This window comes from Mesocricetus auratus, unplaced genomic scaffold (genome assembly GCF_017639785.1).
Source record: "Mesocricetus auratus isolate SY011 unplaced genomic scaffold, BCM_Maur_2.0 Super-Scaffold_6723, whole genome shotgun sequence".
Taxonomy (NCBI): Eukaryota; Metazoa; Chordata; class Mammalia; order Rodentia; family Cricetidae; genus Mesocricetus; species Mesocricetus auratus.
In genome coordinates, this window is record NW_024429183.1 from 6,676,636 (window position 1) to 6,700,847 (window position 24,212).

The 24,212-nt window shown below is 46.9% G+C and overlaps 1 protein-coding gene across 2 annotated transcripts in view; it reads right to left on the bottom strand.

The window, feature by feature from the left end:
* Positions 1-24,212, bottom strand: part of Bco1 (beta-carotene oxygenase 1) — a 38,653-nt gene continuing 14,441 nt past the window's right edge. Inside the window, exons 6-11 of one of the 2 annotated variants that reach the window (XM_005073192.4) lie at positions 22,284-22,507; positions 15,835-16,092; positions 6,242-6,347; positions 4,302-4,396; positions 2,987-3,098; positions 1-643 (exon numbers count right to left, since the gene is read on the bottom strand). In XM_005073192.4, coding sequence (XP_005073249.2) covers positions 390-643; positions 2,987-3,098; positions 4,302-4,396; positions 6,242-6,347; positions 15,835-16,092; positions 22,284-22,507 — 1,049 coding nt within the window. In that variant the 3' untranslated portion in view covers positions 1-389. Of the gene's footprint in view, positions 644-2,310; positions 2,535-2,986; positions 3,099-4,301; positions 4,397-6,241; positions 6,348-15,834; positions 16,093-22,283; positions 22,508-24,212 lie in introns of those variants that run through there. The other variant, XM_040736282.1, reaches the window with a different exon arrangement.

Consider the following 24,212-nt stretch of genomic DNA (forward strand, 5'->3'; position numbering starts at 1 on the left):
TTAGAAGCACAAGCTTACTCACTTTCCTATTGCTGGGACAGGCTCCCTACAAAGGCAACGAAGGAAGGGAGGGTTTATTTTGGTTCTCAGGTCCAGGTCCAGACTATCATGGAGAACAGGGCATGATGTCAGGAACGTGAGGCAGCTGGCCGTGTCGAATCCACAGTTAGGAAGCAGATGAATGCTGGCACTCAGCTGACTTTTTCCTTTTTATTCAGTCTGGACGGATCTCAGTTCACAGGATGGTGCTGCCCACATTCAAGGAGCTTCCCAGTATAGAAACTCTCTCACAGACAGGCCAGAAGTTTGTTTCCTAAAGTGATCCTAGATGCTGTCAAATTGACAGTATCAACACTCACTGTCCCCAGGGCCCGCCAGTGAAGTCATTCTTACTGTGGTCCAATCCCGGTGCCATCAGGCCTGTGGGGTGATAGGGGCATCTGATTTTCATCTTCCTGAGTTTTGGCAGGGGTCTGCTTCTCTGCACTCCAGTCTGCATCTGGGATAAATAAGCCATGCAGGTCTAGGTGCATGTCCGCATCAACAGAGGCACGAGCCAATTCTGTAAAAGTTTTGGCATCCAGAACAAGTAAAAAAGGAAGCTTTCGGGGATCGGTAGAGACAATGGCCGATAAGATGACTCCTACAGGAAGACAAACAATACCTAGTTTATTTTCACTTGTAGTACTGAGACTATAATGCAGGGCCTTCTCAAAGGCTAGGCAGCTGCTCTACCAATGAGTTCTACCCCACCTCCTAAGAGATACCTAAGGGTGTTCAAAGTGTAGCTTTGTATGTCCTCCACCTGGAGGGGTACATTTCTCAGAGGTGCCTCTCTGTCCTCTTTCAACTCCTTCTTGACCCAAACAGGAGGGAAGCAGATATAGGACATGCTGTGTTGCAGAAGAGAAGTCCAGGCCTGGAATCAGAATACTACTCCAGGATAGCTACTGTGCCTTGCTGAATCTTAGTCTCATGTCTGCAGTGAAGAAATTATCTCCACCATCCTCCAACCTCATGGGGTGCCAAGAGGATCTGCAGGGTGGATTCTGGAAGCACTTCGCTCATTTTCATGTGTATTGAGGAATGGTTCTTTTTCCAATGTTTGAAACCTCCTGGAGAGACCCAGCCGGTTCTGGGAGTACATCTGGCCTAATAAGTGCCACTCAGTTGAGCAGGGACTTCTTGAATTGCAAAAGCATTTGCATATTTGTGCTATTGTTGTTTTTGTTTTGAGACAGGTTTTACAATGTAGCCCTGGCCTTAAACTCAAATTTCCTTGCCTCCACCTTTCCGATGCTCAGATCACAGACCACATGTTGGCATGCCTTGCTTGTGCTGGCACTGGAATGAATCCAACTCATCTCCTGGCAACCCCAACATCTGCCCGTAAATTGGGATGTTCTCCATCCTCTGCACTCACTCACAAGGTACAGTTTGGGTAAGGAAACTTTTAGCAAGTGCCTGAGATTCCTCCCGAAGGACCTTGGTTGCAGTAGACAAACGTGGGTGACATCAGATTGGCCTGAATTTAAATCCAACCTCTGCATTTTGGGGCACGTGACTTTGGTCAATTTGCCTCACTCTGAGCCTCCCCTTGATGAAACGAGGGCAATGTCTCTCCACATCTGTGGAGAGAAGGCGTGAGAAGCAGTTGCCCAGTCAAGTAGGGGACTGGCCTCTGTAGGAGTTGATGCTAACAGTCCCTTGCCTTGGAGATGGCAGTGACATGGGATCCCCCTGCCACAATCAATAGGAAGCCAAGTCAGGTGGAAAGCCACTCCCTCCCACCTGAAGGAAGAAGTTGGCAGCCTCAGTGGGACGGCCTGCCCTCCCTTGCAGGTGTGGGCAGCTCCATCACTGGCTTGGCCCATGTGGTGTCCCCACCCATAGCTTATTACCCTCCCTAGCACCCTCAGGGCTGTGGGCAGGGCATTTTTGAGGCAAAGGGGGATAAGGTGATTTGGCTATGTGGAAACCCACATTTCCCAGGCGCTATGAAAATGCCACATGCTTGTAAGAGAGGTCATTTGAGATTTGGGGCCAACCCTTGTGATGAATTTTAAAACTAAGGCTATATGTTCTGAAATAGTATGTGTCACTCAGTGGAAAGGTACAAGCTTTGTGTGGCAGAATATTCAAACCTTCCCACAGAAGGTCTGACCTTTGTCACAGTCTTAACTATGAGAATGTTTTCAGAGGTTGTGGGCTATGCCAGGTATTGTATTATACCACCATCACCCATCCATTGATCCATCGATCCATCAATCCATCGATCGATCGATCGATCCATCCATCCATCCATCCATCCATCCAATTATCTACTTACCTACCTACCTTCTTGCTGTTGTGTTTTGAGACAGGGTCTCCGTAGTTCAAATTCTCTGTGTAGCTGAGAATGACCTTAGACCCCTGAATGTCTCCTGTCTCCTTCCCAAATGTTGAGATCTCAGGCATACACACCATGCCCAGCTGACAATGTGATGATATGATGGAGTCTAGGACCACATGGTCCCTGCTTGGCCTCTGAGAAGCTGAACACTGAGGTCATCCACACAGGGTATCAATCATGCCATGTGAGTGAACCATGATAAAATCTCTGGATATGGAGGCTCAGGCGAGCTTTCATGGCTGGAAATGCTGGGAAAGAGCTCTGTCCTGGCCTCTTCTGCACCCCATCCTATGTGTTCACTCCAGATTTTTGCTAATTTTAGTCTATAATTTTTCACCATGATACAGCATAGCCTTAAGAATAATGGCTTTTCATGAGCTCTGGTGGGTCCTAGTGAACTACAGCACGAGGTGGTGAGAGTCTTTGAGCTTGCACTTGACATCAGAAGTAAGTGTGGTCTTGGGAAGTTTTTAATGTGGTTTTGCCACTGACATACCTGGTCAGGCCACCTGTCTGTGGGATGCCCCGGGGTGGTGCCTTTGTTTGATGGGTGATCGTAAGTATGGTCACATGGGCTCCCTTCCCCTCTCTTACCATTATCCTCATCCTTGGCATCCGGCGTGGGTACAAACACAGGCTCCGCTGGCCAACAGCACTCCTCACCCCACTTTAAGGTAGACTTTGTGAGAACATCATATTTTAGTATCTGTGTATGCAGAGAAGAGAAAGATGGGATCCTGTGTCTGCAAGCAGGCTGGGAGCAGGAGGGCATGAAGGCCACTGAGGGGAGAGTGAGCCTTCAAACCTATATTTGTGACTTCACCTCCAAGTGACACCTGTCCCAAGCAGCACAGCCACAGAGAGGGAAGAGACAGGCTTCCTCCCCCAATATCAAAATACAGGTCTCCTGGCCCACATAAGGCTGAGACTCCACAGTCCTGAGTTTTTCTGGTATTTGGTACTATATCACAATGTTTTACATTATATAGTTAAGGTGTTTAATGCTGTTAATTAAAACATAATACAATTCCTTTGTTGCTTTGAAAGTGAAAACCCTGGAGCTGTGGTGGAGCCCCTGCCCAGAGCACCTGAGGCTCTGGTTTGAGTCCCAGCATCCAAACAAACAAATAAAGCAAAACAACAAATAAAAGGGAAAATTTCGTAAGTTCTCTTAAGCCTGTTCCTATAGGGTGTGTGTGTGTGTGTGTGTGTGTGTGTGTGTGTGTGTAAACCTTAATTTTTGTTGTGAGTCTATTTGTGCCATTGATATTTACATTTGTAAAATTATTTTTAATTTGTCTTATTTTTACTCTATACATTTCCACAGTTAGCGCATGGGTGTGTGTTGGGGGAGGGGGAGGCATGCGTCATTGCATCATGCCACAGCTCACATGTGGCAGAGGACAGGAGTTGGTTCTCTCCCTCTGCCATGTGGGTCCCTGGGATCAAGCTCAGACTGTCAAGCTTGACCACACATCCCATTACCCGCTGAGCCATCCCATCAACTCTGCATTTTTTTAAATGCAAATAAAAATGTTGATATGAAAGAAAAGTGGTATGTGGCCAGCACTTTGGACAGCACCAGACTGTAGCAGATACTGACAAATAGTTACTTAGAAAAACAAAACTAACCCTCCGTGTTCCAGTGACACCCTTCCTGCTGGAAGAGACAAGGCAGCCCTCCCCACTGACTCCTTTGCACTCAGAGCCCACCACAGCGTGCCACATAGCCAGGGCTCACAGTGCAGGTGGAACACAGAACTCCTACTTTGGATTCATCCCAAGTGACCTCCCTCCTGAGTCCCTTTCCCGGTCTTAAGCCTGGATGAGTGTGCTTTGCTGACATTAAGTTGGTCCAGAGAAAGACAGTCTGCATGCACAGGGATGTCCAGGCTGCAGGGGTCAGTACCTTGGTCGGGATTGGACTCCACTGAACTTCAGCAGCAAAGACGTAGCGATATGGTTTCCCGTTGTGAGCATAATTTATTCGAGGGAGCTCCAGGCCTTGAGAGGACAGGACACTGATGAAACCCATCACTGGGGTGAGGAACCTCCCTCTTCATAACAAACTAGGCCTTGTTCCATAGGAACGGCTCCCAAGTACCACCCCTGACCTTAATTCAGACCCAGATTACATCAAAGGTGGTCATGGGTAGGGAGGGACCTCAGATAATGATGCTGGCTCTGCCAGAAGGTTCAAGAGTGAGGTGCCATAGACCAGGGGGGCTTTAAACGCCTAAGTGCCTGTAATTATCCATGATAGAAATCAGAGAATTGCAGATTTAAATCAGAGGCAACCACAATTTTTAAAAAGCTCTCTAAAAATACATTCTGGTGTGTGTGTGTGTGTGTGTGTGTGTGTGTGTGTGTGTGTGTGTGTAAACACATATGGGTGGGATAAGAGACTTCAAAAACCACTGGGAAGAGTGTCATTGCTAATAAAATAAATCTGGTACCTGGGTTAGTGCAGTCACTGTGTAAGCACTAAGGGATACTGAGGCAACAGGATTGTCACAAGTTCAAAGCCAGCCTCGCCTACAGAGTAAGACCTTGTCTAAAAGAAATAAATAAAATAAAATTGGTAAATCCTATTATAATATGTATAAAAAGGATGTTTACCGCTGGGTGGTGGCACTCATGCCTTTAATTCCAGCACTCGGGAGGCAGAGGCAGAGGCAGAGGCAGAGGCAGAGGCAGGCAGATTTCTGTGAGTTTGAGGCCAGCCTGGTCTATAAGAGGTAGTTCTAGGACAGACTCCAAAAGTCACAGAGAAACCCTGTCTCGAAAAACCAAAAAAAAAAAAAAAAAAAGATGTTTACAAAGTATTATCATAGCATGGTTCATATAATAAGGCTAAGTGCCAAAGGTTAGCTTTAGAGTTGTGTCTGTTATGTGACAAAGAGAAAATTTAGAAGAATTGCTGAGATCAGGAACTGCCTGTCAGCTGACACTCCATCTTGCAACTTTCAACATTTCTATTACTTTTTTTGCTGAGTCATTGTTTTTGGTTTTCATTTGTTTGAGGATAAGTCCTCTTAAAACCTATGCAGGCCTGTAACTCACTATGTAGCTGAAGATGATGACCTTAAGCCGGCCCATGCACTCCCAAGAGCTGGGGTTGCAGGAATATAATTTGTTTTTGTTTGTTTGCTGTTTTCTTTTGAGACAGACTATGTGGCTCCGGCTAGCCTGTTACTCATAGCAATTCTCCTGCCTCAGCCTCCCAATACAGGGATTACAGGCATGTACCACCACACCCAGCTTCAATGTACACTTGCAAGTATGAAACGCAGATTTCTCTACACCAGACTTTGTGTCATGTGCTGTGATACACTGAGCACAGAAAGTTAGCCCTGTGGAACAGTGGCACTTCCCAGAGAGCTTTTGACTTGCTCCCATTTAAGGTGAGAGCTATTTGGTACCTAGGGAGGTTTCTGCACATCCTTCAACACCAGGACTGCTCTACCACAAAGAATACGAGCCCCACAAGTCATCAGGGTTGAGGAACATGGGTCCATGGGTGTGGCTCCTGCTCCATGGCTTGACACTGTGTGCAGCTCTCTCTCTCAGGCCCAGTGGGCCAACGACATGCCTTTGTAGGAACTGTGACTGTGCAGAGGGAGAGGCAGGAACCTACTATGCCTATGTAATACATCATAGTCATGTGCATACGTCAGCTGTGCATGTCATCCTTCCAAGGACCAGATGCATCAGAAGCTATCCAAGTAAGATCCTCAAATTCTTTCCCTGGGGCCTCAAGAGCCTTCCCTGCTCTTCCCTGTTTCTGTAGGAAGGGATGTACCACAGAGAGGGGTTCTGGGCTTCCCTGTCAGAAAGGATGTATCCTACCTTCATAGAGGACCTCGGGCTGGCAGTAGACATGGCCGTCTTTCTCCTTCAGGGCTGTTGCTTTTGTAGATGCCAGCTTGATTAAATTTGAGCCCACTTCTGCATTCTGAAAAGAGTAAGTTAAAAACAACAAGAAGAAAAGGTTATTCCCACAGAACCTTTATATGCACTTGAACGGAGCTTCAAAGCACAGCACCTTGCTTAGCCTCTCAGTAAACACAGGAAGCAGATAATTCATTGCTGTTATTCTCAGTTAAAAATAATGAGGATCGCCAGGCAGTGGTGGTACACGCCTTTGATCCCAGCACTCAGGAGGCAGAGGCAAGGGTATCTGTGAGACCACCCTGGTCTACAGAACGTGTTCTAGGACAGCTACACAGACAAAAAATGCAGACAAATCACCTATACACATGAAGTAAATACAATTAAAAATGCAACCATCACTTTAAGATAATGAGGACTGGCAACAGGAACAGACTCTGCCAAGGCCACACAGATGGCAGGTGGTGCACTTAGGACCTATCCAGGCTCTTTGTCTCTCTAAGGGAGCAATAATATGCTCTAAAGAGTATGGTATCCTCTATAAAATGCTGGGAGATTCACCTGCAAACAGCTGCTTCCATTTTCTGATGGGTGTTTACAAAGTCCACGGTAACAGATATGCTTAGGATGTCATAGAGAATGCTTTGGAACAAATTGTGCACATGGACTGAGCCCAACCACATATGCTGGGATTAGAGTGTAAGAAATCTCACATATGTGAACAACAGAGCAGGTAGTGGAGGACACTGCCCTAGTTTTCACATAATAAGCATGAGACTTTGGGCAAGTAGTTAACTTTCTCTGTGGTCCAATTTCCTTCTGTGTATCATGAAGATAATTGTATGCACTACTTCAACTGATTGCAAAGATTAAGTGGCATCATCTGCCAGATGGTTTGCAGTAGGACCTAGATAAATGCTTTTGTTAATGATGACATCCTTGCAGTGACACAGTAGGTCTTGGTATAGTACTTACTCTGAGAGGATTCATTCCAATCCCTCTCAATGTCCAGAAACTCATTTAACACTGAACTCTTTGTGCAAATGTTGCAACCAACAGCGTTGACTTGATAACTGAGAGAACTACAGAATGACTAATAGGTGGGTAGCATATACAGAATGAATACATTGTATAAAATGATGTACAATGAGCAAGTCTGAGATCTTGGACTGTTAATCAGAACAGCATGTAATCTAAAATGTAAGAATCATTTCTTTAGAGAGGGCCTTTCCTTCCTTCCTTCCTTCCTTCCTCCCTCCCTCCCTCCCTCCTTCCCTCCCTCCCTCCCTTCCTTCCCTCCTTTCTTCCTTCCTTCCCTCCTTTCTTCCTTGTGAGACAGGCGTTCTCTGTGCTGTCCTGGTTGTGTCCAATGTGTATGTGTCTAGTGTGTATGTGTCTAGCGGTTCTGTGACGGGGGCAGAGGTTGGCCTTTGGTGTCTTCCTCAATCACATTCCATCTCATTACTTTTTCAAGTTTTTGGTTTACATGTCTTCTCCTTAGAAGTCTGAACCATCACCGCAGAAGAAATCACTGCAGGAGCTCTACTCCTTTTGCTTTTCGGCAACAGTGATGGCCTTTGCAGTCCCCTGCTCTTCCTCATTCTGTCCCTGCTTTCCTGCCAATGCTTCCTGGAAGTCATCTTCTAGCAAAGGCCAAGTCCTGCAAGTCTGTGTTTAGGCTCATTCTTCTTTGCATAACCCAAAGAATCATCGATCACACCAAAACTGTCTTGCCACCACCAAAGTAGGTCCTGAATTCAAGTACAAAGATGATATTTGGTGTGGTCTCATTCATTGCGGTTATCTCTTCCTGTATTTCTGTCTTTGGGATGGTTGCCTTCCCAGGGTGAAGGGTATCAGTGACCACGTGTTTCCTCTGAAGCAAACAGTTAGTCATGAACTTCCTGGTGAGGACCGTTAGATCATTGCTGTGTCATTTGTGATGGTGGGTCCTTGAGCATTGAAGGAGGAAAAGAGGACTCTACCTCTTCTCTCTGTCTCTCTCTCTGTGTCTCTGTCTCTCTCTGTCTCTCTGTCTTTCTGTTTCTCTCTCTCTCTGGATACAGGTTTCTGACTGAACCTGGGATCCACCGATTAGCTTTACTGGCTGGCCAGACAGCTTCAGAGAGCTGCTTGTCTCTATGTCTCCAGTGCTGGGATACAGATACTCAATGCTATGCTCGTATTTCACATGGACACTGGGGATGGAGTCCAGGTTCTCATGCTTGCATAGCAAGCACTTTACAGACTGAGTTATCTCCCCAGCCTACAACAACATATTTTAATGATAGTAGCTCTTCTTCTGGGCAAGAGAGAAAGTTAGCCACATCATAGCAGCCGAATTAAAGGGGTCCTTAGAGATTATTCATCGATTTCAATCTCTTGATTGTTAGAAGCAGAAGATGAGGCCCAGAAACGGAAACTGACTTGTCAAAAGTCACAGGGAGAGAAACAGAGCCTGGACCCATGTCTTCACACTGAGATTCTCCCAGAAGCAAGAGCATTTTGGACAGAGACAGAGTGAAGGGCCCTTTCCCATCCTATAGGTCTCAACTCAAACATCTTCTTCTCTAACCACTCAGTCTGAACCTGCTGCATCCTTGAAGCAGCAGTCCCAGGCTCTAATTATTTCATTCATAAAGCTTTGTCCATCATTTTCTCCATGATGTCAGAGTTGAGATTTTCTTCAATGCATGACACAAGGCACCCAGGAAGTGAATACAAGACTTAACAAGCTTTTCCCCATGTTCAGTGGTCAAGGGACAAAGAACATGCTTGCTTGGCAGTTTGGTTGAAGAATCCAGTGAAGTCAAGTCTGTGAACCAAGCAGTCCCATGCTGGGTGCATTGTAATAGCTTATACTGTACCCGTGGCTAGCTAGGCACGTGATAGCAGCACCCTGCACCAGCCCCTCCCTGCCCAAGGCATGTCCAACCTTGACTCACAGGGAGTTGGTCTACAAAGACTCTTCCAGCTCTAGCCCGAAACTGGTCAGACTGGTTAAGGTATAAACTTAATTTTCCACACACAGCAGTAACCTAACATGACTCGGCTGCTTTTAGCAGCCAACCCTGCTCAGTGTTGAAAAGAAATCAGCCAGAATTTAGTGAAAACCCAACAAGCTTGCTCTCAATCCTGACACCAGAGGGAACTTCTGGGGGAGAAGCAGTGAGTTCAGAAATCTGCCCCCACCCCTCCCCCATTACCATGGAGATACCAGCTTTTGGGTGGAATCAGAATTCCTAACTTGCTATGTGAGTTTGAAAAGACGCTCCACTGCCCTGGGTTGGCTTCCCTGCCTGTAAATGGGGTGCTGGGTAAAGCACAGTGGTTTCTGCCTGATCTCAGGAAGTTATGGTTTTGTAAGCATCTGGTCCCAGGCCAGAGGCATTGTAGTTAGCTACAGACATGAATTCAAATCCTGACACAATCCCAACGATGAGTGTTTGATGTTGGGCAAGCTACTTTCCCTCTTAACAGTAGACTCCGGGATAAAGAATAACTCAGAGGGTTGCAATCTGAATTGGCAAAGCAGTTGACAGGTCTTAAAATTTGCAAGGCCTGGAGCACTAGCCCAAGTTGGGGCCCACAGGCCCTAGGCTCAAATGCTACAAACTGAGTAAGACCAAACTGCTCTCCTATCCAGACACACACGGGCCTTTGTCACAGGGAACTGCTTTAACACACCAGGACTAAAACCAACCTATTTTAATGATAGCAGCTCTTAATTGTTTTTTCTGAAAAGAAGAGAAAGTTTGTTGCATTGCTGTTGTTGGATTGCAGAGATCTTTAAAGATTGGCCCAATTCAAATCCCTCAGTCTACAGCAAAGGAAGCTGAGATAGAGAGAAGGAAATGACACATGTGGCTACTGAGACTTTAAAATAAGGTAAAGAGAGGTTGAAAATCCCATGGGCCCTAATGCTAGCCATGTCTCCCATGCTCTACAACCATACTGGCAGTTATAGCAGGTTCTGTCTCATAGTCTTCCCTGGAAGACATCTAGGACCCCTTAGTTCTCAGTCAGCTGAAATGGCCCAGTGAGAGCTTCTCACTCCAGGCTCTGCCTGAACCTACACAGATGTTCCACCCAGAACCCTGATTGCCAGCCAGTCTTCCCAGACACCTTATGGGCACACCAGCAACACGGTCTGCTCTTAGGGGCACAGGGGCAGTTCTCAAACCGGTTGGTACTCCAGTTATCCAAAGCATGGGTAGGTGTAATGGAGAGATGCCTTTCTTGGTTGACATGACCCCCTGTCCCTTAGAACTTCTCATTTCATGGAGAAGGGGCCATGTTGGAGACAGAGGGGACAGATTGAGGCCTCTAAAGTGACAATCTCAGAGAAGTCTCAGAGCAGAAAAGCCATTTACCACAGGCCCCAGCACTCGGCATACCCTCCATGGATGCTACTTTGTCTTATCCTTACATATTCACATCTGCCTTTGGAAACAAAGCCCAAATTTGATGGCCCAGGATCTGAAGCCACCTCATGTAGCTCTAGCATGACTCCTCCGGTGACAACCTCTGATCCATGACAGCGAATGCTCACAAACCTATTTCTAACAGGCTGTGGCGTCCTTTAGGATGAAGGCATGGCAGCTGCCCCACTGTCTGGACATGCCTAGGTCCTCCCTGCCACTCCTCCTCCCCTGAAGAGCCTGCAGCCCTACATAAACAGGGGGTACCTGGGGGAGCCCTTCCACACTGCCTTCCTTTGGCCTCAGCTGGTCTGAGCATCAGGGGTGACCACTGCTCACTGGGAGATGCTATGAATGCTCGCAGGAGAACCGTGCCCTCTTAGAGTCTTTGCTTCTTGTTTTCCATCCATCCATCCATCCATCCATCATCCATCCATCATCCATCCACCCACTCATCCATCCATCCATCCACCCACTCATCCATCCATCCATCCATCCACCCACTCATCCATCCATCCATCCATCCATCCACCCACTCATCCATCATCCATCCATCCATCCACCCACTCATCCATCATCCATCCATCCACCCACTCATCCATCATCCATCCATCCATCCACCCACTCATCCATCCATCCATTCATCCATCCATCCATCCATCCACCCACTCATCCATCCATCCATCCATCCACCCACTCATCCATCCATCCATCCACCCACCCACTCATCCATCCATCCATCCATCCATCATCCATGTCTAAGAGGGATTTTTTTAGCATATTCTTTTTTTTAAAGATTTATTTATTTATTACGAACACAACACCCTGCTTCCATGTATGTCTACACATGAGAAGAGGGCACCAGATCTCATTATGGATGGCTGTGAGCTACCATGTGGTTGCTGGGAATTGAACTCATGACCTCTGGAAGAGCAGTCAGTACTCTTAACCTCTGAGCCATCTCTCCAGCCTGTCTAAGAGTTTTTAAATGCAAGGATGACCTACTGCAAGACAGAGTCCCTGCCCTCTGGGAGCCTATACTTCAGCAGCAAGAGGGGATCAAACGAGCTTGCCATGCTGGGGTCAGACTGTCACCCTAGGGGGTACCACAGTGTACACATGCCCTTGAGGGGGTGATGGCACAAAGACCTGAGGGATGAAGAGCTCTCTAGGCCCAAGGAGCCTCTTTAGCATGCATTCCAATCACTCAGGATTCCCGAGTCCACAGGTACAGTACCAGATTCAGCTGACACTGTCCTGAATGTGGGCTGGGAAAATGCTGCAGAGGACTCCAAATTGCAACTGGGGAGAGTAGGCAGGACTCCAGAGTAGGCCAGTGGGGCAGGCAGAGGGGACATTGATGGGCAAAGGCCCCTGAATAGGGAATATTTGAGAAGGGATAACTTCCCCAACCCGAGGTTAGGATGGAGCCAGGCCCTTGGAGCAAGGCGTGTGTGGCTGCGTCCACCTACCCAACTTTCCCATTTGTACATCCAGGCAGCTGAGTGACTTGAAAGCAAAGAAGCAATCTTTAAGGGACAATAAAAAGCAATTAAGCCGCGTGGCCAGAGCCACCCATTCGAGGGTTTGCTCTTCTTGGCTGATTTCAAAGCACCTAGTGGCTACAAGGTGGCTTTTAAAGACACACACACAAACCATTGGAGCTTGGCTCTGAGGAAGTAGCCATTTTCTCCCTGTGATCAAAGGGTGTAAAACCTTAGGTGGGGGCAGGGTGGGAACATGTCCCTCTTCTGGCATCAGCCCTGGGCTGAGTTCAACATTGTGACTCATGCCCTGTGTGCCCTGTGACACTCTGTTCTCTCTGGACCAGAAGACAGTCTTCAGTGCAGCATTGAAAGGCCTTCCCAATGCAAGGGGTGCAGAGGCCAGGGCTGGGGTGACTTCATGGGGTGCCATTAGTCATTCAAATAGCCCTTATCACAGTAGTGGAAAGCTAATGCCTTCTGATACTTCTAAGCACCTCCCCCCATATTTAGCAGTACTGTGAAACAATTGAAACTAGGACCTCATGTTTGCTAGGCAAGCATACTGTCATTAAACTATACTAAACCCCCATCTTGGTTTTCAGATTTATTTTTATCTTGAGGCAGGGTCTCACTCAGTTGCCTAGGCTGGCCTTAAAACTTCAGATTTTCCTGCTTCCGCCTCCTGGGTACTTGGGATGATAGACCAGCACCATGAGTCCTGCCTGTCTTCCTGCCTGCTTCTTTCCTCTGTTTTTTTTTTTTTTTTTTTCCAGTTAAAACAAAAAATTTAAGAAGGTCTCATCAGGTAGCCTTCCAACCTAGGCTTGACCTTGCAATCTTCCTGCCTTGGCCTCCTGAGTGCTGGGGTTGTGGGCATGTGCCACCATGCCCAGCTGCCTGGCTCCTTTTTTCTTGTCCAATGTCATGTCAGAAATCTAACCCAGAGTCTCACTGTACTAAGCATTCTTTCTACCCCTGACTAACACCCCTGTCCTGGCTAGTTTTATGTCAACTTGACACAAGTTAGAGTTATCTGAAAAGAGGGAACCTCAATTGAGAAAATGGCTCCATAAGATCTGGCATTTTCGTAATTAGCGATTAGTGAGGGAGGGCCCAGCCCATCGTGGGTGCTGCCATCCCTGGGCTCTATAAGGTGGTCCTGGTTTCTATAAGAAAGTAGGCTGAGCAAGCCTGTAAGCAGCACCCCTCCATGGCCCCTGGATCAGCTCCTGCCTCCAGTTTCCTGTCCTGTTTGAGTTCCTGTCCTGACTTCCTTCAATATGAACAGTGATGCAGAAGTGTAAGCCAAATGAACCCTTTCCTCCCCAAGCTGCTTTTGGTCTTGGCGTTTCATCACAGCACTAGAAACCTTAGCTAGGACAACCTCCAGCCCTACATTTATTTTCCCAGGTCTGGCCTTGGGAGGAGGCAGCCTTGGCTGGAGCTGCAGACCTCTGTGGGGCTCTCAGGTCTCATGCGTACCCTTCCCCCCACATTACAACCTCAGTGCTGCTTTCCCTGGTGAGTGACATGCTCCCTTTCACATGGCTTAATTGCCAGTGAGCTGACTCAAACAACAACAAAGACTTTAGGGATGGGAAATCACCGTGATGTGAGATGCGGTGCAAGCCACGGCAGAGACACACAGAGAGAAGAGCTAGAGAAGAGAGCCAGAATTGGGAGACACACAAACCTGGATCCAAATCCTGACTCTTCCGCTCCCGGAGACCAGCATGGGAAAAAGGCTGCCTGGGTTGTGGAGAACTAACTGCCCTCCAGGTGTAAGGCCTGCAGGGTGGACAACTGAATCCCCGCCCCTTTGCAGTTATAGACCCTCCTTTAGTGACAGGTCCACGTTCTAACCTTGCATTGTGGCCTGGGACACCGTCCTTAACCTCTCTGATTCTCAGTTCCTTTCAGCTGTAAAACGAGGCTTTCAAGCTTTCCCACACACCGTTTTGGTCATTAAGTGATGTAAAGTAAACAAAGGGAGAAAATGCACAGCAAAGCACCTGGCATCCCGCTCTCCTTTAGTAAATGGGGCCGCCGCATTTTAATTGAGTTCAATTTGGTTCCATTTAAATTAATTATATCATGAAGTCAGTGAGTTCTGGGGCCAGAAGCGTCCTTCTGCTCAGAGGTGGGACAGCAGCACCATGATGAGGACTCTTGTCCTGGGGGTCACGCACAGGGTTAAGAACAATAGTTCAACAGCAGGGGAAGCATGTGAGCTGGCGGGAATGGATCCCTGCCAGGGACCATTAGCTGAATATTTAAGATGAGAGCATAGAGAGCTGCCTCGGCTTATAACTGATATGGAAGGCAGAGGAAGGTAAGGCAGCATGCACACACCTGGCCATGAGAGAAAATGCAGTGTGGGTACACACCGCCACGTGGGTGAAGCAGAGGACACTGCTGAGTGAGAGAAGCCAGTTGTACCAGGCCACGTGCTGTGAGATTCTGCCAACACGATGTGTTTGGACAGGTGATGCCTTTAAGGCTGGGAGGAGATCCATGGTTGCCTGGGGCAAGGGGAGAGTGTCTGGGAGGTAAAGGGTAGGGGATTTCTCTAAGGGTGAAAGAAATGTTCAAAACTGAGGATGGGAATGGGTGCTCAACTCTGACTATAACCAAGGAAAATGAACTGAATACTTTAAATGGGTGAAATATGTAGTGTGTGGGTTATAGCTCAGTAAAACCGTTAAAAAGGTCCAATTAAAATATACATGTAAATGTATCTATCTATACACATATGTAATATGTATCCAAAGAGACTGGGTCAACAGAAACACATCCACAGTGACCATCTGGCAGGATTTAATGAGTGTTATTCTGTGGTGATATCTTTCTTGCACAAATAAAGCTTGTCTGGGGGTTAGAAAATGGAGCTTGCCTCTAGCTAATCATAGAGGTTTCAAGGTCTGTACAGACAGGTAGGAAGTGACAAAGCTGGGCAGAAACAGGACATGAGCAGAAACAAACAGGAAATCGCTCTCTTCTCTGTGGAGACGCTTAACAGTCACCATGTGAGCTGCCAAAGGAGTTAGAGGTCCCAACCCTTCTCCAGTAAGATAAGACCACGTGGAAATACTTAGATTACTAGAAATGGGTTAGTAATTAGGACAGAGATGACCAATGAGAAGCCCTAGCCTACGGCCAACAATTTTATGATTAATATAGCATCCATGAGTTCATTTGGGGCAAGGCACCAAGCGGGGAAATTCTGTAACATTATTCCTTTGTTTGAGACAAGGTCTGGCCATGTAGCCAAGGCTGGCCTCAGCCTCCTCAGTGCTGGCAACATAGCCTATGTTACCATTCCCAGCCAGCTTTAAAAGGGCTTTCCTTTTTTCTTACATATATTCTAAAGTTTCTATAGAACATAGCTGCTTTTAGAAAAACAATGAAGAGAATTTTTCCAAAGAATAGTTTAGGGCTGGGGGAGGGATATGTTGCTCGTGGTAAAGGATTTGTCTGTTATGTGTGAGGCCCTGGGTTCTGTCCTCTGCTTTGCCAAACCAAAGAAAGAAACAAAACAAAAGAACAAAGAAAGCCCAGTTCACTTGGAAGTTCAATGTCAACAAGTGTCAAGGAAAATTTCGGCCCAGGTTCAGAGCTGTCTAGAAAGCAGAGACTATGCTACCTTGTCCACATGGAGGGGCACAGCAAACCTCTTGAGGGTGGGCACTGAGGTCATCCTGGAATTCTCCTCAAAGTTCTGGTTCAGGTTGGCCAGGTAGAAGAGTTGATAGAGGCTGCTGTCCTCATAGGCGATGACATCAAACAGAACACAGCCATCTTCCTCATAGGCATTGACGTGATGGAAGACCACCATGGGGTCTGTGTAGAACTTGGTTGGTACAAGCTTTTTAGTCCTCTGGTCGATGACATGAATGTAAGTCTGAAAAAAAGAGAGCCACCAGTGGTCAGCTGTGGGGACACCAGACCTTGAGCAGAAACCCACTTCCCCTTCGGCCTGGGAGCAGGCATCTATGTAATGCTTACTGAAAACAATTCAGTGCTTTAAAGCTTGATAGGGCTCAGATAAGGGCTGGCTCACTGAAATACCATGCCTTCCACACCTCCTATGGCTAGATGCCTCTTCCTGCCCCCTGTGGTGTCTCCCCGATTCTGGGGCCGGAGATTAAACCACCAGCCAGGAGGGTGAGAAGTGGAAAGAATGGTATGTAAATGGATGGCAAAAGTCCTTAAAAAGGGAAGCCCTTTTTCTTGGGGAGACTTCTCCTGAGATTTCTTCTGAGAGCTCTCTCCTAAGCTGACTTGGGAAGATAAAGTTTTCTTAAAGCAACCGACCGGTCTCTGTGTCATCTATCCCGACCACCTCGCTACATTCTCGGATGCAGGCCGCACAGCAGGTGCGACAATTGGAGGATCCCACCGAGATCATGAAAGCGAGGTAAGTGAGCCGGTTCATCTCTTTTTCTGGCCAGGGACAGATTGGGGAAAAAAGAAAAGAAACCATGGGGAATAGTTCTGGGAAGCTTGAATTACAGTATCAAGTTAAAAAGTTACTTGAAGGACATGGGACTACAGTAAAGCCTAAAACCTTGGAAGGCTTTTTAAAATGGATTGAACATGCCAGTCCATGGTTCATTACTGGGGAAGGCTTAAATGTCCCAGATTGGAAGGATGTTCGCTATGATCTTTAGAGTCGGGGGTTGGTGGCATATGCCTTTAATCCCAACACTCCAGAGACAGAGGTAGGTAGGCTGGAGGCCATCCTTGTATATAGAGCGAGTTCCAGGAAAGCCTCCAAAAGGATAGAGAGAAACCCAGTCAAAAAAAAAAAGGGTAAAATAAGAAATAAAATAAAAAATCTCCAGTCTTTCGCCTGATCCACTGAGGTCAGGAAAGTAAAGGGGAACTGAGAGATCTAAAAGGCTAGCCAGTAAGGCTATGTGGATGTATTAAAAAGGGGGTACCAAGCTAGGGGTACCAGATTAAATGTCTAGGTCCTCACCTAACAAAGGTCAGGAAAAAAAGGGAACCTAAGATAAGAAGTTGCCCTCAGTTGGAGGGTGGATTGGAGGATCATCCTCAATGGGAGGATAGATTAAAGATGGGTAAATTAAAAAAAAAAATTGGTAAAGTTAATAAGTGAGATGTTATTATTCAGTAAAGAAAAAGACAAAGGTATATAAAATAAAAATGTTTGGTTACATTTATATAGGGTAGGTTATTGAATTTTGTGAGTCATCTCTAAAAAACTTTTGGCAAAAGCCTGGCCTTTCCACTTTGCATCTACAGACAGAATTACAAGGAGTGGGTATGGTTGTAGCCCCTGAGTGTAGCTCAAAACTTCTCTAATGAAGAAATGACGAGGGACATACAGGACTTTTTCAACCTTTTGTTTTAATTCAAAGATTGACTGGAGTTGTTCTGTTAAAGAAGTTTCAGTTCAACAAACTAATCATAACCTAGGCAAGGAGAGATATGTATGCATGGTCTGTGTGTATGGACGTGGCCACGTCAGTATGTATGAAGTGTGAAATGTAAATGCGTAAATGTTGACAAAAGCAACTGTTCTAATTGCCTTGGATATGATTAAAGGGATACTTAAATCCCTTCAAACAGTTAAAAACTACCTAAATCGATTTAGATATAGCCAAAAGAAACATCCAGTCAGTCGGTTAGTATTTTAACAAAAAAATTCAAGTTAAGCCCTCAGAGCCAGTCAGAGAGAGAGAGAGAAAGAGAGGTTTTTTCAGGGAACTGTCCTGCCGCTTTGGCAGGCCCCCACCCCCAAAGGTGTCTGTGTAGATGCAAATTAGGCCTTGTCAGCTCAGATGCAAATGAGGCCTTGTCAGCTAGTGAGAGCTACAGGTTAGAAAAAAAAAAAAAAGGACTATTTGGGACATAGTATAGTTTACAATCCTTAAATGATTCTCAAAGGTACTTAATGGTTATGTCCCTTTTAAAGGACATCTACTAATACTTTAAATAGTGATCCCAATTCACCTAGATAGTTGACTAAGGAGGGTAGACAAATCCTTCTACTGTTATGGTCCAACTTCAACAGTTCAAACAAAATTTAAAAATAAAAGGGAGTAATGTCCCCAGTCTCCACATGATTAATTAAATAATCCACTCCTCATTTAAATATTTATAAAATATAAATGCCAGTGAGGAATCTGCTTCAGACAGATTCTGACATAATGAAAGTTAAATAACTATTACTCAGGCCAAATGGAAACATCCATGCACTAGACAGTAGAGAAGACCCTAATTTGGGGTCGAGGGCATGTTTGTGTTTTCTTACAGGAAAAGAATAAAGCTTCAGTAGCGGTCACAACATCTGGTGAGATGCATGGAGCAGAAAAAACTGGACCTGAGACCGTGGGAGCCTGCTCAAGCCAGTTCGAGATCTCCTAAATCAGTGTTCCTGACCCTTGATGTCATCAAATCTACAGCCCGAGAAAGAAATAAAACAGTCAGTTCGAGATTTCCAGTTTCTCATCAGGCTTGCTACATCAACCTCCTGGACCCGTGAGTTTTCATCCCAAAGCCAACAAAACTAGAAGATTAGCAGCTAGCCTTTGATACACCTTAAAACAACAGAATTCATTTTGCCAGCTTTTCCCTTTGGGGGAAAAAGGACCCATTTAACATTTAGACATTGGTATGGACTGTGATGAATGGCAAAAGCCTTTTTTCAGTATTTGAACAGGACATGGTCACTTGAAATATCAGACTCGGTAGTTCCTGTTTTTGGAATCACAATGTGTTTTTCTGGAGAAATGTGGTTTGTCCTGGTGCAACAAAAAGACTTTGACTCGGGTTGCATGTTCGGCTGATACTACTGACATGAAATCAACAGACTACATCACCACAGGAACAAATTGGTACCCTGTAAATAGTGCAACAAGCCTCTTGTTCATATTTTTTATAATGCTACATGTGTAACATCAATGATTGTACCTAATGTATCTGTGCAAGCGCACTCTCTAATGCTTTCCTAAGTAGATCTTAAAATAATTGTAAACTTTATCACTGTTTTGACCGTCAAATTGTGACTATAAATCACCCTTGTAGCAAAGAAAGGCTGGTGGTAGAATGCTAAGGCCCAGATCGGGGGATGGGCAGGTGACAGAGAGGCGCTATGTCAGTGGGAGTCCTAGGAATGGTAACAGTGGCAGTAGGCATTCTGGCTTCATGCTGAGTTCAAAGTGCCTTAGCCCATGGCAATCCCGATAGCCATAAAGCCTTATTACAAATGATTTTAAGGGTGGGGCTACTTCAATGACGGGCAACTTGTGGGGAAGACCCACTCCCACCTAACAGGGGTTCAAGGTCCCCCAAAGACGGGCCAGGGAGGGTGACCCTACTTGACCTAAGACAGGAGTGCCTCATTTAAAAATAAAAAGGGGTGAATTGTGGGGACACCAGACCTTGAGCAGAAACCCACTTCCCCTTCGGCCTGGGAGCAGGCATCTATGTAATGTTTACTGAAAACAATTCAGTGCTTTAAAGCTTGATAGGGCTCAGATAAGGGCTGGCTCACTGAAATACCATGCCTTCCACACCTCCTATGGCTAGATGCCTCTTCCTGCCCCCTGTGGTGTCTCCCCGATTCTGGGGCCGGAGATTAAACCACCAGCCAGGAGGGTGAGAAGTGGAAAGAATGGTATGTAAATGGATGGCAAAAGTCCTTAAAAAGGGAAGCCCTTTTTCTTGGGGAGACTTCTCCTGAGATTTCTTCTGAGAGCTCTCTCCTAAGCTGACTTGGGAAGATAAAGTTTTCTTAAAGCAACCGACCGGTCTCTGTGTCATCTATCCCGACCACCTCGCTACATTCTCGGATGCAGGCCGCACAGCAGGTGCGACAGTCAGCTCATCCTCTGATATACCTGGCATGGTGGCATCACAACCCCTAGCTTGTGACCATATATATCCCTTTCCCCATTCTGAGCTCTGTGCCCACCTCAAAATGCCAGGAAATGTTATTTACAATGGCCAAATTATGAAATTAGTCAAGCTGCCCACATATAGATGAAGTTTTTCCCACAATTACATTTACATTTTGTGTATGCATGTTTGTGAATGAAATTAGAAGTCGAGTAGAGGAGCCGGGCGTTGGTGGCGCACGCCTTTAATCCCAGCACTCGGGAGGCAGAGGCAGGCGGATCTCTGTGAGTTTGAGGCCAGTCTGGTCTACAGAGTGAGTTCCAGGACAGCCTCCAAAACAATACAGAGAAACCCTGTTTCTAAAAAAACAAAAACAAAACAAACAAACAAAAAGAAGTTGAGTAGGGGATGGACACAAAGTATATGATACAGTTGAATGAAGGTGTCAGTATAAACCCACCACTTCATATAATAAAAATTAAGATAAGGGGCTGAGGAGATGGTTCAGCTTGCTGTATAAGCATGAGGACCTGTGTTTGAGCCCTAGTACCACGAGTAGAAGCCAGGAGGCTTGGGGCAGGTGGGTGGGTGGAAGTGGTGGAGGTGCAGAGACAGGAGGGTCCATGGTGCTTTCTGGATGAATAATTTGTTGAATTAGCAAGCCACAGGCCAGTAAGAGACAGTGTTTCAAAAAACAAGGTAGGTGGTGTCCTAAGGTATCACACACACACACACACACACACACACACACACACACACACACACACCCACACCCCAGAATACACATGTAAACACATACACAAATAAGTAAGTAAAAACTAAAACAAAACAACAAAATCCTGCCAAATGGCAGGCGGGTAAGAGCCTTCAGTGAATGGAGCCTCCCTGTGGCATTTCTGTGACTTAGGGCCACAGGAGGGCAGCTTTGCCACCAAGGTCGCTGGGCAGCCATTGGGGAGGCCCCTAAGAGTGCATTGCTGTGGGTCCAATGACTGACAAGCTCCCTGGGAACAATTGTGCTGGTAGAACCTGCTAGATGCTGGCACCATCTGAGGCTGGAGTCCTGAAACTCCTAATGCCCTGCTCTTTGGACTCCTCTACTGCACACAGCAGTGCAGAGCCCACTTCCCAGGGCTGCTAGTCATACCCACACCATCTGTCCCCAGGGCTGCAGTAGAGTGGGCCCAGGCCGGGCTAGGCTGGAATCACCCTGGATGGTAACTAGTTCTACAGGTCAGTTTTCTGATACAATCCCTGCCCCTCCCTGCCAGCCGTGTATGTGTGTGTGTGTGTGTGTGTGTGTGTGTGTGTGTGTGTTTTGCCTGCATGTGAGGGCAGTGAATACTGGAGTTTTAGACAGTTGTGAGTTGCCATGTGGGTGCGTTCGTGTGCGCACGCTCCTGTTTGTTCTCTTTCGACAGTCCTGGCTTAATTTCCTTCCTGAAGGAGGTGGCTTCTTTGTTCTAGTTGTTTTCTTCCCTCTTCCAGAGGCCAGAGCAGAGCTGTGACATCATGGGGGTGGAGAGTGTCAGTGAGGACAGGTTAGCACGGGGATGATTGGTTAAGGCATTGTCTTCCCTGTGACCCCCAAACCCAGGTCAGACACTTGGACCTTTCATAAAAGTGTTTACTCTTAACTGACTTCTAGAGCCTGGGACCCGCTAGCCCAGGGCCTCTCCCAAGCCACGGAGTCCAGGCTTACAGGTCTCCAAGCCATGTAGCTGAGGATAACCTTGAACTACTGATCCTCTTGTCTCTGCCTCCTCTAAGTACTGAGATTACAGGCATGTACCACTATGCCCAATTCATACAGTATTGGGAGATGAACCAAGGGCTTTGTGTATTTTAGGCAAATACTCTACCAGCTGAACTACATTCCTAGCCCAGGAAAGGTTATTTTATATTCTCCTTTCTATACTGGTGTGTTATTTGAATAGACAACACTGAGAATTACAGGACATTTGTCAAAAATAGCAACAGCAAATGTTTGTTGGGGGTGGGTGTTGTTTGCCCAAGATCACATCCTGTTCCCAGGACAGTCTGCATTTGGAAGTTGGGATGTCCTAACTCAGGACCACTTTAATTAACCCATCCCAGCATCAGAACTCTCCAGATGGTGGCAGTTGCCTGCATAGACACTAAATAGCAGTTAATGTCCCATAAGCATCCCTTAGGGTAGCCTTCTCAGTGCTCCTGGAGTGGGGTAGACAGACGGGAAGGGCTCACCTTGTCCTCCCTGTGGAATGACATACAGGAAGCCCAGCTCACTCCCCGCACATATGCGGTGGCCATCTTGAGGATATCCAGCTTAAAAGGCTGCTCCAGAAAAACCACATAGTTCTCTGTGACTCCAAAGCTGTGGTAGTAGCTGGGGGAGAGGAGCGAGCGAGATGGGATGGAGCAGAATACTTCCGCATGCTTCAAGGGACTCTTCCCTTTCTTCTTGGTGCCTGGAGAAGAGCAAACCTGGGATTGTAGCAGGGCAGTGCTGTCACCTACACTCCGACTGTGTCCTTAGGAGAACCTTTGATGAAGAACCTACAGGGCCAGATGCCAGACTCCCACTAGAGCCCACTTGCCATGGCGAACTCTGGGTCTCCAGTCTGAAAAACCACTACCTCACCCAGGGAGGCCTTGAGGAGCCAATGGTCCCTACTCCAGCCTGGAGACTCAACTGAGCCTCCAACTGCTTTTACAAATACAATCTTGTGTGGAACATGGCCACACCACATCATATCTGTGATGACTGGCTGCTTCTGCTCCCAGGGACAGCAGCCCAGTTTAGTCTCTGCGACTGACACCAGATAGTTGGTTCTCAGAACCTTAAGTAGTTACTTGTAGTCCTTTGGCAAAAGCAGAAGCTGTCGACCCATGCTGCAGAGTCATATTTCTCAAATTTGAATGTACATATGAATCTCGGGATGGTGATCAAATGCAGAATTTAATGTGTTCCTGGGGCAGGGCCTCAGACTGCATTTCTACCAGGCCTCCCTGGGGCACGTGAACTTCCTAGGCTCAAGCCCAAGCACACACAATGTATTCCACAAGGTTTCTACCCATTGTTCTAACACTACCTATAACAAAACACACAGCAGCGGACTGTTGTGACAAAAGACTCCCCTGTGTCTCAGAGGTGAGGCAAGTATGTGCTCATGCACAGGCCCAGTGGATGACCAGAGCTGTCATTGCTTGACAGGCATGTCCTCCTTGCTTTTTCAGACAGGGCTTCTCACTAGGACCCGGAGCCCACTCATTAGACTAGGACTTCACTCGTCTCTGCCTCTCCAGGGCTAGGATGACGGGTGTGTGTCACTACATCTGGCTTTCTGCACAGCCTCTGGGGACCAACCTCATGCCTGCAAGGCCAGCACTCTACTGATAGGGCCACACCTCCCTCCGATGATGAGGGATTTTTACATGAATTACGGCAATTAAGCAAGACTGTAAGATGCCAGTTTCATATAGGGGCAAACGAGGTGAATGGTCTATGATCCAAGTCATAGCCTTGACTTCCTCCAGGGTTACTACGGAGAAAAGCAAGAAACAAGGCATGGGGCAGGGGTGGGAGGGTCCATACCCACCCCTTGTTCCTACTGCAGTCCTCAAGTTCACAATTCCCAACTGCAGTTCTCCCAGCACCGAAGGCCATCGCTGTGTATGTGTGTTCTGTGTTTTGAGTCCTTTGTAAGCATGAATCAGCCTTGGGCAAAAGGCCTCCCCACCCAGTCCTGGGGCTGATTTATAATGAGTTCCCTGTCCACGTCCCCACCTCTCTGGGGCCACCTGTGCACACTGTAAACAGCTGGCTGGTGGGAGGGGGTGCTGTGGGGCTGAGGGCTAGTTTTCTCCACCAATGAAGAACACAGAGAAAACTGAGACGAAAGGCCCAGGTCTGGGAGATGGAGCATGAATGCCCCTGCACCAGCAGGAATCTGAGACTGCCTCCTGCAAAATGTCAGGGCTCCTGAAAGTCATGTGACCAACACCAGGCCACCTAATCTTGTGAGCCTCATGGTCCCCTGCCATATGAGGCAGCCAATAAAACTGCCCAGAACACCCCCCCACCTGGACCACACATCCTTCACCAGCCCAAGGAACTTGAGTTTCACTTAACAGTATTCATGGCACACTTAGAACTGGGGGGGAGCTGAGCCT